Source organism: Sciurus vulgaris (genome assembly GCF_902686455.1).
Source record: "Sciurus vulgaris genome assembly, chromosome: 13".
NCBI classification, from domain to species: Eukaryota; Metazoa; Chordata; class Mammalia; order Rodentia; family Sciuridae; genus Sciurus; species Sciurus vulgaris.
Window position 1 is genome coordinate 51858380 of NC_136474.1, and position 20307 is coordinate 51878686.

Here is a 20307-nt window from a genome sequence, read left to right on the forward strand (position 1 = left end):
AATGCATAGAACTTAGTCATAACTCTGAAAGATGAAGATACTGACACACCCAGCCCTTTTTCTAAAACTGAGAGCAGCAGAGATCTGATGAATAACTAGTAGACAAAAGCAGTGATCTCTGAAATGTAGGGTACATTATCCTAGGGTGGAGAGGATATTCTGAATATTTAGCAACTAATCAGAAAGGATACCAGTTACAAATAGTCATCCCAGTACAAATCAGATCTTCCTCCTGAGAGCGCATAAATACTGCTCGAGTCAGCCAGGTGGCCTCACTTTCTGAATCACTTGCATCACACCTCCTAAACGGACTCAGGGAACATCCCACGTCATTTTAACTAATCTCATTCACACAAAATCCTCAAATTTTTACAATGGATTTTAAAAGTTGTCTGCAAGAAAATTGCAGGATATGGACAGTCAAGCAGAAGTAATCAACAAGAAAATGACAACTCTAGCTCTTCTGCTTCTAGTAAAAACTCTTTGTTAACCATAGTATGAAAAGGGAGAAAAAAGGATCAACTTAATGAGAGCTGACCTAAAGTTGACAAACAAAATTGAGATTATCAGGAAAGTTATTTAAACTATGGGCTTAAGTCCACTACTGATAATGATGTTCTGCATGGAGAAATATACCACATGTTCTCTCTGCTGGTTTTGGGAGATTTTTTTTTTTTTTTTCAGTTCTAACAGTCATTAAAATGAATTTTAAAAATAAATGAAAATAGATCAGAACTCCAAAATAACAAAATTATTTAACACCTGTGTTTAATTCATCTTTATCTAATTATTCTTTCCTTGTTTTATACTGTACAATACCTTTATCTATATAGTGAATTAATAAATACATATTATGAAAGTGTATAACAAATTTTTTGTCACAAATATTTAGAAATCACCAATTTAAAACCTAAAATTCATAAGGTAAATAGACTGGGAAATGCAATCTTATAAAGGCCATGAAACTGCATTTCGGATTTAGAGAGCTATGGAAAGTGAAGTAGGCTAAAACTTAATAAATATTTGAGGTAGGATGCAAAGAATTCATCAAATTGAAGAGAAATGGAAAACTGACGTTGATAGTACCTAATTAGTAAAGAAATAATTAATATGTAAATTATTAATAAAATATGAATAACCAATATAGAAGTTAATATATAAATCTACAAATACAACTTATAATGCCTTAAGCCTAATATAAACTAAAAATATCAAAATATCACATTTAATTTCATGTAATTTATTTTAACTAATGATTTGACAAGAAAAACAGCAAAAATAAGTTCTAAAAGCAGTTTCAATATGCTTCTAGAAAACTTATTTCAAGCTGGTACAGTGGTGCATGTCTGTAATCCCAGCAGCTCAGAAGGCTGAGGGAGGAGGATCACAGGTTCAAGGCCAGCCACAGCAACTTTGTGGACCCTAAGCAACTTCGTGAGACCCTGTCTCAAAATAAAAAATTTTGAGAGCTGGGTCTGTGGCTCAGTGGTTAAGCAACCCTGGATTTAATCCCTGGTACCAGGAAAGGAAAAAAAAAAAAGAAAAACTTCATTCTGTAAAACATTTATCTTTCATATTCCCACTGCCAACAGAACTAGCTATCAGAGTACCAGAGTACAACTGGTCCTTAATTCACCACAAACATACAACACACACGTACTTGCTTTCACTTTTTAAAATATTGTTTTTCTAAAAAGTAATTATGATCATAATATTGCCAATGTCTTAAAGTTTCAATTCACAAAAAAAAAAATGTCAAGTGTCCAGGCAGAACATCCTCCTCCACACTGATGTACTGCACTCATCAAATCAGTTCATTTTCCTCAAAAACATGAATGCTCACAGAAATATTTGTAAACTTAAAAAAACAAAACAAAAAAAAGCCATGCAGATAAATCTTATCTGCAAATACATTCCCCCAAACTAGGGCACATTTACTACCACTTCCACCTACCCAACTATCAATAGTACGGTGGGCGGTGGGTTAAAACTAATACAACACCATTTAGTTTGTTCTGCATTTACACCCAAGCAATTCACATTAATGATGTGAAAGAACACTTAACAGACAGCTTAAGTTTTCAAATTAGCAAGAGAGAGAGAAAAATGACTCAGAACAAGCATCCTGCATTACCAAACGCACTTTACACATTTATCCTGTTAAGTGTAGCTTAGTTTTGATGATTTACAATGCTGGGTTCTTACTCAGTTTTGTAAGCATAATAAAGTCTCAGTAATCTCAGCCTTCCCCATAGCACCCTGCTATTAAATCTTTGTTGAGAAGTGTGATGAGACCCCTCTGGCTTCTAGCCCTCCCCACCCCCTGAGGGAATTGGCAAGAAATGATAGGGTTTGTGGATTAGTAAAATGAGAGGTTCTCTGTGCTTTTCCTTCTTTAAATATATATTTTGATAATCTGTCTTCTGCATCAGAGAGTCCCAACAGCATTAGAGTGTTGATTCCCCTCCTTTCCCAGCCTCCAGGAAAAAGACGGCAAGGCCAGGGCCAGGCAGGTGGTTTTCATCTATGGCTACAACTGAAGAGTGGGATTTAATTTTTTCCTTCACCTTTCCCCCAATTCCTTCAATCAAGGACAATACGTAATCTACTTACACATGCTAGATTGTGAACGAAAGGAAAATTCTACCATGAGACAAAGATGACAGAACTCATCTGCAATTTACCTTGTCCCTCGCTAGCTTTAAGGACTGTTTTGTCCTTTCTAATATCAAGGATGCTTGTCCAGATCAGTATCCACATTCCAGAATACCCCTCAGAGACAGATTTCATGAACTGTGTGTGTGACACCCTCACTCTAAATCCCTACAACCCTTTCTGGATTCTCAAGCTGATTTTCCTTATTATCTGGCACATTCTCAATCCTCAAACTGATTTTCAAATCTGAGGCTAGGATTGACCATCTTATTCTACTTTTGACCTTCATCTCCAAAGGCCTAGACTGGTCATTTGGCAAAAATGTACCAGGATTTCAAGTTTTCTGGTGTGAAATAAATGTTTTCCTTGAGCCAGACTCTAGAAGGGATGTGCATCACCCTTAGGGAGGAAAGTCACCAAACAAATAGATGTGAAGTTACCAAGAGGGAGAACCTGGGCAGGGTTCCTACGGCCTTCTCCGAGCAGAACCACGCGGAGTAGCCCCATAGGCCTCAGACAATGGAATACCTGTTTTCTGTTATTTGCAAATCAACCAGTTGCAAGGCTTCTTTCTCTTCAAATTCTACTCTATAATTAACCATCCAGTTCTCAGAATGCCCTCTTTCTTCATACAGATTATTCCCAAACTGGGTAAAGTCAAACATCTAGGTAAAACCTAAAAGATTAACAGAAGGGAAGCCACAAGGTTCAAAGAACATGCTGAAAAGATTTAGAAGAGTCTATGAAACGGCGGGGGATGTCGCTCAGTGGCTTGTGCTTAGTATTCATGAGGCCCTGAGTCCCATCCCTAGCACTGCAAAAAAAAAAAAAAAAAAGGTCTAGGGAACACACAGGGAGAAAGGATGGGGAGGAATATGGACAAGGAAGTAAAGAGTCCTAGTGTCCAAGAACCAGAGGCAAATTTTTACAAAGATACAAAGGGGCCAGATGAAGACGGAATGCAAAAGAACAATGAATATAAAAAGAGAAAAACCAAAAGGGGAAAAAAGAAAAATACAAATACCCTCCTTTGATAAATGCAGCCCCTTTTCAGTTGAAAGGGAAAAAGAAAGAGAAAACAAAAAAGGACCAACAGAGTAAACTGAAGCAGGAGGCAGTAAAGGCCAAGCAGTTCTGAACCAGGGCAGCCAGTCCTTTCCTACGCCCTTACACCAAGCAGGTCTGAACCAGGGAGAAGGCAGACATCTCCTGACTTTTTAAAAATAAAATGCTTCCAAGTGCCCTTCATCTTTTCCAGATCAGATTTCCTCAACCAACTCAAATTTCAACACCTTCAACAAATGTGAATGACTCCCAATTTTCTCCCTGTCCCTCCCCTTTTTGCTCTCTCCCCACCTTCCACTTTGGCTTTGCCTCCTGAATCTACCTTCACCCCCAAATCACCCTGAACAACAGCAAACAGGAGCCAGGCTCTTCAGATGCACTCTTTCCTGACATCTGTTTCAGTAAGTTGCCTTTGTTTGTTGAACTTGGGTTAAAATGTAATGGTGAACACAGGACAGCTTCCCTGCTTTTAGAAAGCTGAAGAAAAAAAAATTAACCAAATATTTTATTAAGTATTTTTTAGGAAAACAATATTTAACCCATATATATTATCTTCACCACACTATGTGCAGAAAATCCAACTTTTTTTTTTTTTTTTTGGAAAATCCAACTTTTACCACACAGATATTATTTAAGTTGTATGAGACAGAAATAATAGTTTTTACTTCTCGCCTACTTCATAGGACTGAACAGATAACTATAAGGCAGGCACTCCATAAAGAGTAAACACTAAATGGAACTTGAAGTTTGGGTTTTTTTAAATTATTTGGATTTTAACATAGCCTAAGGCTGGGGGTATAGCTCGCCTAGCATATATGAGGGCCTGAGTTCCATTCCCAGTACCACAAAATTAAACAAATTAATAAAAATTTAAAAATAAAGTAACCCTAAACATAAGGAATGACCCATTCTTCCCTTCAATAAGATTTCTTTCTAGCTTAGTGTACACTGAACAGGTCAGCTGGGTTTACAGGCTCAAGTTCCTATGGCTTGACCCTAACATGAGTGTTGATTCTACCCAGGTTTTACAAAGCTTCTTTTAAAGTCCCAGCCAGCCACATTAAAGAATATCTTACTCATTTGCATTTAACAGAGTTTCCTCCATAATATATTTTGATGAAAACAAACATTAAATCAAGTCAATTGAATGTGTGTGAGCTAGAAAATGTAAACACCTATAAAGTATACCAGTATACACCCAACAAAATGCCAACCTTTAAGAGATGGACATGGTAGTGAGGATGTACAGGACTAGACCTCCGACATGGTGCTGGTGAGAGTGTAAAAGGGCACGACCATTTTGGGAATGGGTTCTGAAGTTTTTCTTACAGAGAGAAGTATCCTACCCCCATTCCCTCTTTCAAAGATCCAGCATTTCTACTCCTATGTTCTTAATCCAAGAGAAATAAAACACATGTCCATGGAAATATCTATATAAGAATTTGATTCATAATAGCCAAAAACTAAAAATAACCAAACTGTCCATCAACAAGAGAAGAGAAAACAAACTGGCATATTCATATAGGAGTGGTAGTAGTATTCATTCATGCTGAATACTACTCAGCAATAAAAAGCCACACACTACTATGCCAAGCAGAGTGGCACACGCCTGTAACCCCAGGCACTTGGGAGGCTGAGATGGGAGAATCTGGAGTATGAGGCCAGCCTGGGCAACTTCACAAGAGCTGATTTTCAAACTAAAAGAAAAAGGAAAGAAACATACTATGTAGATACACAACAACATGAATAAATCTCACTGATAGACCAAACCAAAGAAGCTGGGAAAGAATGCACAACATATGATTCCATTTGTAAAAGGTAAAACAAATCTATGGTTTAAGAACTTAGAAACTGGTTACTTCTGATGGAGAATTATTGATCAGCGAGGAATATTTGGAAAATTCTGGGATGCAAAAAATTATATCTAAAGAGGAATGTCATATGGATTTATGCATTTTGACAAAATTCATCAAGTTATATATATATTAATTTCACTAAATGTGGCATTAAAATTTATAGCATTTCTAATTATAAACAATATTGAATTCTAGTGAGTTGGTTTATTTACTTTGGTAATATGTTAGCAATTTTGAAACTATTTAATGTGTATTTTAGATTCTAGCAAATGACTAACCACTCTGAAAATGATGGCAGTCAGGTTTTCAGTTATTAAAGAGGGCAGATACCAATACAGAAAAGAAAAAGACTAGGTAGGATGTATCTGAGATATTGGATTGAATTTGAGGTCTCAATATGAACTCAGGGCAAAAATATACATGTGTGTAATACACGTGTGAATTTTGTCAACTATATTATGTGTATATTATATCTTATATTAAGTATGAACATACATTTCTAATTCTGCTAGCTAAGAGGTCTATAGACAATGGTGCATTTGTAGCAATGAGTACATTATAGTACTCATATCTTGAGGTATAACTACCTTGTCCTCTTAAATGAACCAGGCCTTCTTAAATAAATAAATAAAACAAAACTTCTGCTTCTAAAACTGAGTAAGTCCTCAAACAATGAGGGAGACATTAAATAGACACAGGATCCAGTTTGAATGTACTCCCATTGATAAAGACTAGGGCAAGATAAGAATCAAAATATTGATACTAATGAATTATGACCTACTGAATTAAATAAAAATCCTAAAGTCCATGGTAATATGAATAAATTAAGAACAAAAGAATAAGAAAGGAAACTGCTGCAGGCCAACTAACATCAGCAATTATGGAATTACAATGGATACAAAAAAAAACAGGTTAAAGTTTTATGAAGTTGGGGATATTTACATAGTATCAAAGTATGTTCCCATAAAGTATCTTTGTACTGTACACAAAGGGAAATGGTAACTTGACATTAGAGAAAGTTGGCAGAGGTCACTTTAAACAAGAATTCAATGTTAACATCACCAACTTTGGAAAAAACCAACATCATGTACTTCCTGAGGTACTGAAAAGGACAATGACATCACTTTGCTGTCACTGTTATAAGTATATAACCTGAATATAACAATGAGGAAACATCAGGCAACCCAAATTGATGGGCAGTCTATAAAGTAAATGCAGGTACTCTTCAAAAATGCCCTGATCAAGAAAGACAAAGAAAGGCTAAGAGGTCATTCCAGATTAAAAGAGGCAGAAGAGGGATGACAATGAAATTTTATACATGATTCCAAATCCTGGATGAGGGGGGAATAAACTATCAAGGTCATGTTCAGAACTTAATTTAATTTCGCTTAAATTACTTAAAGTTAAATACAGATTGTGGATTAAGTGAAAGTATCTATTAGTGTTGAATGTCAAACCTTCCTGAATTTGATAAATACACTGCCGTGATATAGAAGAATGTATCAGTTCATAGGAAATACAAAGGATGTACTTGTGGAAGTAGGGGTGATGTCTTGAACCTTTTCTTAAATGATGACAAAAGAAATGGTAAAGGGAAGGGAGAAAAGAGGGGAGGAAGAGAGAGAAAGGGAGAGAGCAAGTACATGAATGATAAATGAGGTAAAATGTAAGTATATGTGATAAATAGTATATGTGAAAAATGTTATTTATATAATTTCTTGAAGTTATATCAAAATAAGTTACCCCCACCAAAAAATACCTAAGATCTTCAAAAAATATGAACATGGTCAATATTTATCATTCCAAAAAATCATAATGAGCTTTCCAAAAGGAAGATTCCATGGCCTTATAAAGTTGCTCGCTATAATTCCTTCTTGAAGAGCCACAATACATGTTAATAAAGAATCCTATTTAACTGGACTTAATCCAATATTTCTACAATACTCTCTTCAGGAACTTTGTTAAAATGGAACACCCATTATAATCTTACAAAATATATTCTGTGAAAAATAGTGGAACCATTTATCCAGTAAATTCACTTCCTCTGCACAGTTAATTGAAGAAAGATCTGTGCTAGGAAAATAAGAGGGAGAAATGTATATACATACATACACCCACCCATACACACACACACACACACGCACACACTCACAGGAGTGAAATCAATTCAAACAGGAAGAGAAAAATAACAAGTATATAAAAATAGACATCTATCTAACATTCCTACCCAAACACATCAAGAGCATGCTTGGAGGTTATACAGTCATCTTCCTGGTATCTGGTTGTTCTAGGACCCCCCAGCAGATATCAAAGCTCGAGGACATTCAGTCTCTTATAAGAAAGGGCACAGAATGTACACACATCTTCCTGTTTACTTTACATCATCTCTATTACTTATGAGATGTAATACAATATACGATTCATAAATAGTTGTTATACTATATTATGGAGGGAAGAATGACAAAAGTTTTAAATGTCTGAACTTGTTCAGGACAGATGCTTTTTCATTCCCCCCAAATATTCTTGATCCATACTTCACTGAATTAATGGATGCAGAATCCAAGGCAATGAGTTTTAAAGAGGGTTGATATTCAACAAACTGAGTTTCTGTTTCATTCAGTCATTACATTGAACATACTATTCTTCATGTGATTTTAAATCTGACTCTTCCAATGAACTGTATAGCAGAAAGCTTGCAGGCCTTAGTGAGTACCTATTATAGACCAAGCACTGTGCTAGGCCCAGAAAATGTGGTGATGAATAAGATACAGTTCCAGTCATCCATGAATTCTCAGTCCAATGAGGGAGTTAGAAAAGGAAACCCATTCAGAGAGGACTGTGGTATCAGGGCTGAAGGCATAGCTCAGTTGTAGAGCATGTGGTCACATGTGTGAGGTTGTGAGTTCAATTGCTAGCACCAAAAAAGCATAAGTGTCAGATTTTATGGGGACACAAATTCAGGCAGAGAGGGATTAGGATGTTTCCTTGAGGAGACAATATTGAAGCTAAACTAAGTAAATGCACACCAAAATTTCTTTAGAAAAATGTTCAAAAGACTTCTAAAAAAAACTTTATTTATTATTACATTCTGCTCTTGCATGGTATCGCTGCAGTAAGAAAAAAAAAAGAAAAGAAGGTAAAAGAAAAAGGAAGCACATCCACTAGCTATTAAAATCTAGGTGGTTGTAATTCAAAATCTAAAATGGACTTTAACACTGGGGTTACCTCAAGCAACCATCCTGAAATTCTTGCAAAAGCACCTTTAGACTTACCTAGGATTTCAAGTATAGGAGTAAAATAATTGGAAGAGAAAAATCACAACAGAGGAACAAACAGAAAAAATCAGAAATAGAACAGTCTGAGAAGACAAGAAGCGCTAAGTATTGTTTACCTGTCAGCTGACATTGATTAATCTTGTGTTCTGTGATATCGCTCAGTGATTCAAACACCTGGAGGCAACTGTCGCAGCTGTGCACAGCTTCGTCTTCCAACTCCTCCCCGTCTTCCGGCCTCTTCTTACAATCTATTGCCTCTCCATCTTCAGTCTTGTCTTCAAGTTTACAGTTGGGGTCTGAAAGAAAACCAAGACTGTAAGTATGGGGTTTACAGACAGGTTCTTTTAAAGTAACATTTAATCTTCTTGCTACCAAAAACAGAAACACCATTTTCCTTGAAGCTGCAGTAAGAGAGTTTCATTGCAGATTTCATCACAGAAGGATCAAAAGTGAACCTTCCCTAAAATTTGTCAGTTTTTGATGATTAAAGGAATTCGTCCTTTTCCCCCACTCTGCAGCCCCTTTCCTACCTCTCCCATCAAATAACCCGTCCACCCATAAGGTTAACTTTGTCATTTTTTTTTCCCCACGCCTTTTAGGAGTTTTTTCTTAAGATAGATAAATCACCTCTAAAATTAAACAGTCTCCAATGCAAAGGGGGGGGGGGGGGGGGGGAACCACTGTGCTTAAGAATGAACTTCTTTTCTGTTAAATATATTCTTTCATGGGAAATTACCAGAATTAAACAAAAGTCTAGAATAAGCTAAGCTAATTACCATAGGCACAAAATTGACCTTTACTCATAAGCTGGTCAAAACACACAGTTACTCCATTATTCGTTAGATGGCAATAGCAAAACAAGCTGTACCACACAGCAAAACAGTCTTTCAAACACAAACTCAAGTGAAAATACATCAGTATGTCTTTTGTTTTCAAAATTATGAGAAAAAAAGAAAATATATGAAGAGCCATTATGAATCATAATCAAATCAGCAACTTGAATTGGCATTATCAATGTTGAAAAGTCAAATGTTGTGAAAACTAAATATAGTTCCATTTGAGCGCTAAGAATAATACACAAACAGGGGAAAGAAAAGGATAAAGCTTATATACTGCTTTTACTTAGGGTTCAATAAATACTTCTTTTGTTGTTATTTGTGCAGTGCTGGGGACTGAACCCAGGGCCTTGCATGTGCAAGGCAAGTGCTCTACCACTGAGCTACATGCCCAGTCCTCAATAAATACTTTCTACTATTGATGCTGTCCTGTAACTCATTCTGGACAAGTGACATCCCAAAACCCTGGTGACTTTGCTCCTCTTCAAGGAAAGAGTGGAGAGAGGAGAGGGGGAGAGGGAGAGAAAAAGAGTATGACTCTCTAGGAGAAATTAGGATAATATAATCAGTGACTTAATTTTATGGGATACTAATTTCTAATTGCAAAAAGTCCTCCAAAGTCAGAAATAAATTGTTTCAAATCAAACTAGAGATCTCTATTTTCTATAAGACCTTGACTAACCAATGCAACAGTTACAAAAAAGTTATACAAGATACCTAAAAATATACAAAGCATTATCTATAGTCCTATTTCATTATATGACTGATATTAATTTTAATCTAACTATAATATATTTGATGCTTTTATTTAATATTCTAAATGTTTTATAAATATTGTAATGTTACATCCAAAATTCCACATAACCAAAAACAGTCAAGTATTTTAGAGAGGAATCCACCATTCATCCCGCTGTCTGAAAGTGCATCCTGCTACCTTACATGTAACACGCATCGGCATGTAACACACTTCAACATGTAACATGCTTCCAGGAACCCAACTTCTACAAGTCACTTATTCATCTTTTTTTGTGTCTGGCAGTTGTTTCAAAGCCTTTCCTTGCTTCTGCAATGGACTTAACTCTATCACCACCCTTCAAATGATTCATATGCCCAAATCAACTCATTTCATCATATATAATCATCTTTCAGGTTCGTGAATAAAGCAGAATTCCCATCTCAAAAAGCAAGTAGTTTTGTTTGTTGTTGTTGTTGTTTTTAACATAGTATTTAAGTAAATTGCTAATTTGGGTTGATTTGCCATCTGGAAAATTATTATCTCAATGCTCTACACAGTGCCCATTTCAATATACTGGGATTCAGACTGCTTGTTCCTGGGGGAGTAATCACAGGATCTTTTCCGTTTGTCTTGTGCTTTGCCCAGCACAGCACCATCTCCAGGTAAGTGCTTAGTAAATATTATTTAGTGATGGTAAAAAAGGGAAGAAGGAAAATAAGAGAGAGAGAGAGTTCCTTAAAATGTCCTGTATTAGTATTTTTTTGCTAACAGGAATAGACTAGTTACCTCCAAATTTTAAAAGATCTACATTTTCCAAAATTGACACTATAAGACCCATTGCATTTGAGTCTCCTGCTTTTAAATGTTTCATCTAAAGCTACAGACACAACAAATGGGTAATGGTCCAAAGATGTTCCAAAAACTAAAGCCAAGTGGTAAAATACTGCCAAACTAGAGAGCAATTCAAGAAAATAAATAACTGTCCCCACTATGGCTAAGTGTCCCCCATGCCACCAAATACTTGTTGGGAAGCAGCAGGCACACTCTGAATATTCTTAGTTGTTTAGCATGAGTTTCCAGTCTCTCAAAAAACTGACAGCACTCAGGGAAATGTGGGTGTTAGGTCTGAATTTTAATATGATTATTTAAATGCTACACATCAAGTTTGCAGACCTGTTTGTTTTTAAATAAGGAGATTCTCTGAATACTTCAAATTGTATGCCAAGAAAAATGATAAAAACTCACCTTCCTTATTATTCAAGAATATGAGCGCTTTACACAAATCTAATATCAAGAATACCAAACAAATGTGAATGCCTGATGCTTTCACTCTTAAAAGCTGAAGAATGACCCAGCCCATGTTTCTGACACTACGGCTAGTTATTAGAATGAGGGTCATTTTAACACTAATAAAAATGTTTTTGCTTCCACTTCTGCATTTACAGATAGAACCCTTTGGGGACTGAAGTCAGTCAAGCTGATTCACTTCTGCTGCAACTTTAGGATGCATGCTCCAGCCAACTGGCGAATTTGTTTTTAGGTCAACACTTAAGCGGGACCCTCTGGGAGGTGGGTTCGATTATAGCCTATGATGCCTTAGCGTAATGAGTACTAGAATCTCAGTCTCTCTCCTTGTAAGGAGATTTTTCCAACCTTCGCTTTCATGAGAAATTCTTTCTTGCCCATTCAAAAGATGTGTTTATTTATGTTAGGGGTTTCCGTTCCTAATGCCAATTGATGTAGGAAGATTCTAGAAAGCTTACATTGTCAACCATTTCTTTCCCACAGGTGGCTACACTTCAGTAATTGCACATGGCCTTAGTGATGTAGTTTTTATAAAGTCCTTTGAGAGCCAATCATAAAAAATAATTGTATTACTCTGCTAGCCATTCAAACCTCTGACTTCAACCTAAGGGGTTATAAATACAAGGTCCATGCCTGTAAGTGCTGCCCTGCCCCCAGCACCACTGCATGAAGGACAATTGTTCTTCCAACTACATTGTTGGCTATAAACCCACTCAAAGGGCAATATTTTAAAATATTCCCATACCCCCTACAGGGCAACTGCAAAGCACGTCTTAACTGCAGGCACTATGCTCTCCTCTGCCCTAAATGGTGCACATCAGGCATGTTGCATCCATCACAAATGATCTCACCTGCTCAACCAACTTTCCAATTCACCCCTTCCAAAGGGTGCCATGGAACACTGGATTTACAGTGTTCTGATGCGAATCAAACACTGAATTTTGGAATACAGACACAATTATTATTACTAAAATAAATGGCAACATCCTGTTTCCAATTCTGTTAACATTACCTATAAATGAGAATTTAAAAGAGGTATGATTTTCCCCTTATTATGTTCTCTGGCAGGTAGTTCTTTCCTTCTTCTCATCCTCCTCTTCATAAGGATTGTTATTGCTTTAACTTGGTTTAATAAAATTACAACTTTGGGGAAAATGAAAAATTGCACTGGCTTAAAAGTGTTGGGAGGCAATAAACCCATGGACTTCAATTAATTTCAAGTGTGGGATCAGTTTAAGGCCAACCAGCAGAAATTCTATTCTGTCCATGTAAAAATGAGGTTTCACCACATTTACTTTTTATAACCTATATAAAAGTCAAGTAAAAGTAATGAATATCTAAAAGCCATCTCAGTGGACTGGCAAAGACTATCTGTATTCTTGAAACTCATCTTACATATTTCTCTCTTTGCAAAAAGGATCCCATGCCTGATCAAAGCTAAAATGTCAAACTACTGAGAGAACGGCCCAATTTCCAATCCATTTCACTGCCTAGAAATGGACCTCCTTCCAAGCCACTTTTGCATGGAAAAGCACTGGCAAAAGAAAGAAAAACTAAGAGATCATGTGGTTATAATTATTACCAGGCAAGGAATATTTCTGCAGCTCAGTGGTAAAGTAAAACTCTGTCGCTCTCTGCTCCCAATAGTGTCCATCGCAAAACAACTGCCTCATTAAATCTCTGCAGTAAGATTAATATGCCGTAGCTGCACTACATTTATAACTTGGTACTCTATAAAAAGCACATTTAATGGTAAGAGCCAGAGCCTAGATACAAAGTATTACTATAAAAACTTCTGGCAGCGAGTGCACAGTGCAGGCCCCCGTTCTTCTTGCAAGAGATATAAATGAGGCTTTTCCTGGTTAATTCCAAGCATGAAGCCCTACCTTAGAAAACAGAGTCTGTTTTTATAAGAGTGGCAGAAACACAAGATTCTGAGGATGATGTAAACATGAATACAAGAAGATTACTTAACAACTAAGGTTGGCAAGAGATGAATGAACCCAAAATACTCCACTTATGCACACACACGCAAACTTAAAACTAGACCATTTCCTAACATTTTGTTCTCTAGTCATAGCCAGTTTTTCACCAAATTAAACAACCAGGGCATGAATTACTCAATCTTAAATCAACCAACACACTGCCAAGTGAGTTCAAGAAACCACTGAATAAAAAAAATGTAGCTCTAAAGAAACAGTATTGGTTTTATTGTGATGACCATGACCTCCTGGATCTTAATTACCTACAACTACAATAAATATTAAAGAAAAAGTGGTCCTAATACCACATTACTAGTGGAATAGTCAAGACAAAAAAGAGCTTTGTCATTTTATATAGTATCTAAAGATATCTTCTTTTAAAAAGGCACTAAAAGCCAGTGTCTTATATTTAGGAACTTTACACTAGGTAAGTAAACAAATTATTTATACAAATACATTCCACACTCAAATCTCCCCCAGATCACTACAATGATGGCTAACAACCTAAGATCAACAACCTTCTTGTGCCAAAAAATAACTTATTGTCTAATGTTGTATTTAAATTTCACATGTGTACAGGTAACTAAATGTATAGGTTTACTGACATATTTAGAAGCCCCATCCCTGAAAAGAAAATCAAAGACTACCTACACAAATCAAACCTGGTCTGAAAATACTTCTTCCCTACACGTGCATCAAATCATATTCACGGTTTCTCTTTATACTTTTTAAGAACAGAGGAAAAGTTACCTTCAGGTTATAAAGAGTTAATGAGGAACAGAAAGCCTTCCCAGTTTTCAAAAACCAAAGGGCGGGATCATTATTTTGTGCTTTCTGGGCTCTAGATATGCATTCTAACTTGAAATCCCATAAGATGAAAACAGATTTAGGGAAAATAAATCGCACACTGTTATAAAATGGCAAGCAGGCTCTAATGAAGGATTGCAGCATTGCCAGACTGTGCAGCCGTCTGTCCCACCACTTGCCTGCTGGTCTGCTGTCTCATTTTTTTTTTCTTACTGTCAACAAAAGGTAAACAAACAAACAAAGCAAAGCAATCAGTGGGATGGCTAAGAATGAGCACCCAAGGGCTGCAGCCTCATCTTAGAAGAAGAGGGACGTCATTCCAGGTAGAGAGCACCAACAGGTCCAAAGAGCACAAGTAGTCAAAGTTAAGAGGATGCTCTTCTTGGTTTTTTGTTTTGTTTTGTTTTGTTTTTTGTTTTTTGCAATTTTTGTTTTTCAAACACTAAATTCTTGAAAGTGACTACATTGTTTTCTAGAAGGAGAGGAAACCCATTTTCATCTATTCATTCCTTTGTCTACAAAATCTTCTCAGACAGAATGAATTATCTCCACATTTTAAAAAAAAAATCACACTGCTGAAGGTTAGAATTTCTGTGGTTTTGCTCGATTGTTCTACAGGTCTATCGTGGTGCTTGAAGACTAAAGAGAAATATCACAGATGCGCTATTATCAAGGAGAACATGCCAAACATGAATTTATTACCACTCTCTATCTACAATGAAATTTCTTGTAGGAGGATGCTGAGTGGAAAGAAATTAGCCTTGGGAGAGATTTTTAAAAACACACACACATATACACTTTGGTACCAAACCAAAAGTTTCTCCTCTTCCCATCAGAAAATTATACACAAATATACACAAATTTCTATCTTCTACTTAGTCCCTCTTTAGCATAAAGTTAAAGATCCAAAAGAAGAAAGCAACTTCAGCACATCAACTTCCAAATAAAGTTAGAAACACAGTCCTACTTTAAGGTCAACTAATTTTAAAATGAATCACTATGGCTGTCTTATCACAACTTCAGTAAACAAATATTTACTGGGAATCCATGAGGTATTAGGCATTGGCTAAGATCCTGGAGGTACAAAATCTAAGATGAACCTGGTCCCTGTCCAAAGAGCTTTGCATTCTGCTCTAGTTTCCAAACTAGCTGGTCCAAAGTAGGTTAGAGGTTTGGCGATACCTATGCTTTCAACCCTCAAGGTAGCCAGGGATAACCTGGAGTGACTAGAAATTATAAATCTGTTTCTCCTGCCTTGTGGGGTTTTGTCCACATACCCAAGTTTTCCATTTGAAACTTATCATTTTTCTGCATATGTCATGATATGACAAGGCATGGCAAGCACTCTCATACAGGGAGATAAACAGATGAAAGAATCAATGAGTACAGAAAAAGGGACAAGTGCTCAAATAGGGAAGCATCTAGATCAGGGAAGGAACATCTTACCCAATGCAGAACAGCTCTAAGTTTTGAAGGAAAGATGGCACTGAGGACAAACAGAACACAGTTCTCTAAACCGAGGACATGTGAACAAAGCCACAAATGCATAAAGCAATGTCATGCTTTCAAGGAAGTGCAAGTACTTCTGTGCCACTCAAATAAGGGGCAAAGAGAGGGAGAAATACAGAGACCAGGCTGGAAGAGTGGCTAGGTCATGAAAGAACCACTGAGTGAAACATTCACATGCCAACCTTGACCCTATGGAAATTTTAAGTAGGGAAGTGATTGATCTGGTTGACATTTTAGAAGATGCGCCATTGGTCATTGAGAGGATGGGATGGACAAAGACCAGACCAGGAAGATTAATACAGAACATAAGCCAGGAAAGAAGAGAAAGTGCAAACTATATCAGTGGCAAAAAAAGAAATAATCGGCCTGAAAATCTCTATGGAAACAGGAGGTAGATTGACTACGGGTAAAAGAAAGTGGACCTGTCTCAGTATTTGCCAGGCATCAGGTTTAGCGGAGAAATTCCTAGAAATAAATTTGATGTATTGGTTTTAAAATGGGTATATTCATCCAGGCTAGTGACTTACTTTTCTAGCTGCTCTCACACCCAGTTTTTTTGTTTTTTGTTTTTTTCTTTTATTCATCCTCCTACTTGCCTAAATAGTGGCACATAAATGTCAAAGCTGGAGAAAATCTGGACAGAACTATCACATCAGCTAACATTTCAATCTAGTAAAAGAGGTTTTCAGGAACCCCAAAGACATTTATTAGGACCTAAGAGATCTTCAGTGAGTCTTCTACTTTAGTTTTATTTCAAACACACATAAGTTTGAAGAAAAATAAATGTAAAACAAAAACAGATACTAATTCTAACATCTCATTTGTATTTCATCTTTTAAGAAATTATTAACCATTATTTTAAGCAAGTTAACATGATTTTACATAACCCTTTTCATAAGACCAAGTAATAATGGTAGACAACTACCATTACCAAAACCCTACCAGAGATACACACATGTTCCTGCCATGGAGTGATCCAGCCAAGGGGCACTCTGCCCAGGGCCTATCTTTTGCTGTTTGGAAATGCAGCCTCCAAAATTGAGCCCAAATCAACCTCTTTTCTTAAATAAATAAATAAAAGAGCCCAAATATTTTGAAATGGTCATTTTAAAGTGTATATATAGTCTTGTTAAAGAAAATATAAGAAACCATAAGAAATCAGGACAAATATATAAAAGAAGACACAAATGGGTACACATAGTCCAAATCTCCTTTCTTTTTTACTTATAAAAAAAGAAAAATTTGTCCTGCCAAAGTGTGTTGTAGACAGTTTTACAGGAAACAATGTTTTTTCCTGTTATTTATTGTCTCATTTTTTGGACTTGGGTTTATTGCCATTAGCTTTTCCCCCTGTCAGATTTGAGACCTCAACTACCCACTGCTTTCACCTTCAACAGTGACACACCTGAATGTCATATAGTCTCTAACTTCCTGCAAAAACAAACAAAAACCAACTTTGGTATTTCTTTGCTCAATCTTAAACCAAGCCTCAACACCCCTTCTTCCATTTAATATAAAGAAAAATATTACAAATATTATTAATACCCATGTATTCAAGTTCTAAAATTTTTACAGTGAAGTAATTTGAACACTGTTGAAAAACCACTCTGGAGGAAAACAAATTACTTCAATAATGACTAAATACACTGAAAAATGCTTCTTAGGACAACCACAGTCATAAGTGAAACTGTCCTTGAAGCTAGGATTTAGACATTTGGATATTTGGGAAAGTGTCTAGTTATTTCCTCTTTACTAAATAAGCCTAGAGGCTCAGTTATCACAGGACGGTGAGGAAGTGTTACTTCACCCAGCAAAGGAAATCTGGGGCAAGAAGTCTGTATTTGAGAGACATCTTACTCCCTAAGACTTATTTCTTCAGCAAGTTTAGATAGAGTCAATCAAATTGCAAGACTGTTTCTGAATTGGACACTTAAAAGTAAACTATCTCAACAATTACTGAAACCCTGGCTTGGGAGTTTTTCTTTTCTTTACTTTTTTTTTTAACAAGAAACACTGGCTTGCTGCAATGTAACAGTTCTTATACAATGTAACTACTGATTCACACACACACACACAAATCCAATATTATCATTCAATTATCTTTATTAGTAATTGCCTCTTTTATTTTTTTTAAGAGAAGTTTCTCTTCTTAATTATAATGATGAATCTGAAAGAGGGACAACTGGTTTGTCTAAAGATTGTCAAGTAAACACATTTGGGCACCTAATGTCCCACCATAGAATCATAACACCCAGGAAACATGAAAACCTTTTCCTTTTTCCCTTCAGCAAGTCCAAATAGTTCTTTAACAAACTAGAGATCAAACCGTGATTAAAGTGGAAAATTCTTTGAAAACGAGTGAAAAAAAATTTTTTTTTCCTTTTGTTCCTAGCTAACATACAAGTAGAAAGCCCACATTTGTAAGTGATCCTGTTTAGGAAGATAAGAACATGGTTTCTAAACAGTTGCTTTGGTAATGTGATGACTCAGCAAAAGAGAAAAAAGAAAAAAGAAAAATCTTATAAAGTAAGATACATGTTTATACAATGAAAGATCAGAGCAAAAAGTGAGATGGTGATTTATGACTAATGAGCTATTATAAGCTACAAGAAAATTTACATATAATTGAAAAAAAGAGAAATCCATTTTGTCTTCTAAGACTAATAAATTTTAAAATACATACAATCCTGAATGTCTAAGGATCCTTCAGTCTTACACAAAATAAGAAAAGCCACACAACCAAAAATAAACTATAAAAATAGATTATTATTGATTTAGTACCATTTCTGTAACACTTTCCTTAAGGAATTTGAAACAAAGAAGAAATATAAACATAATTTCTTAACTTTTTAACTGCACTTTTCATTTCCTAGAATGCAAAAATAAAAAAGAAATCCTTGTTTCCACGTGTTTAATTTTTCTTTAATTTTACACAATCTTCAAAAATCCAGATTTTAGAAAATGTACTTTTTCCTACAGAACAACAACCTTGCCAAATGTGCATTCAATCTGCATGTATCTGCAGACAAGTAATAAAGACACCAGTGCTATTAGCATAATCAATACACAATTTACAGAGTTACCCAGACAGAACTGAAAGTGAACGTGTATGCCATTATCTTAGTAACTATAAATTAATAGTGGTTTGTGGAAATATGTTCCCACTCAGATTGTCTCAATCTTGACTTGTCAACATAATGTGACCATATATTAAATATTTTATAGTACATATGCTCTATGTAAACATATTTTTAAATGGTGATTTATGATCAGATAATCAAATACACACAAAGTAAAATCAACCATATCAATCATGCACAGAGGAGAATGGCTGATAAATAAACACCCATATTTATTTGTTTTGCCCTGGGTTTGATTCCCAGCACTGTGAAAAAGAAAAAGAAAAAAAAAAAAAAAAAATGAACCAAAGAGCCAGGGTTTATTTGATTTTCTTAATTACTAATTGTTGTAATTTTTAAAAAATCCAGCTCTCATGAAAATTTATATGGGGGGGAGAGAGAAAAACAAGCTATCTCTGAATACCATCAATAAGACCTCAAAACTGGAGTGATTTTTGCGGGGGAATGGTAGGGTCAATGTCCCACCAGTCCTTGGGACAAATCCCCAACACAGGTGTGTCCACCTTTCACAGCAATGAAAAAAGAAAATACTGTATCCAAAAGTGGCATATTTACAATTAAAAGAAAAAGAAGAAGAAGAAAAAGAAAACAGACATGCCTTCAGGGTGGTAAAATGCCTTAACCTGCCAGTAAGAATATGAATTTGCTTTCCTCTAGCTGTTTCACACCATGTATTTAAAACAGTCAATGTGACATTCCCAAAGTGAGACATCCGTCTATAGTTTTGCAGACCCAACCACTACTCACTTTTTCCTATAACTCAAGCTAGTGGACTCCACCCTAGCAAGTCTCCTGACCTTTGAGTAAGAGCATCAAAGGGAAGACCTCTGAATGGCTCTCAACCTTTGCAAGGGGCTTGTTCTACTAAGACATCACCACCACAGGGGAAACTGTCCTGCATCCCTCCGTAGCTTTCCCCTCCACCATAAAAATACCTCCCAGATCAGTTCCCAGAGCTATTCAATTTTTTTTTTTTTAAATCAAAAGCCCAAGCCTTTAATTACACAATTAGGGATCTGTCAGGTTTTCACTGCTTTCAAGTCTCTCTCAGGTACAAGTGACTAATATGGAATCAATTTTTTTTTCCCCCCTAGGAGAAGCAACTTTCTCTTGGAGAGAGTGGTGCTACAAAGGGGTAAAA

General features: G+C 36.0%; 1 protein-coding gene across 1 annotated transcript in view; it reads right to left on the reverse strand.

Moving 5' to 3' along the window:
- The window catches only part of ZNF521 (zinc finger protein 521), a 270355-nt gene that overhangs the window by 233399 nt on the left and 16649 nt on the right, over positions 1–20307 (reverse strand). Inside the window, 1 exon segment of the mRNA XM_079108749.1 lies at positions 8968–9147. Within this exon segment, the coding sequence (XP_078964875.1) occupies positions 8968–9147 (180 nt within the window).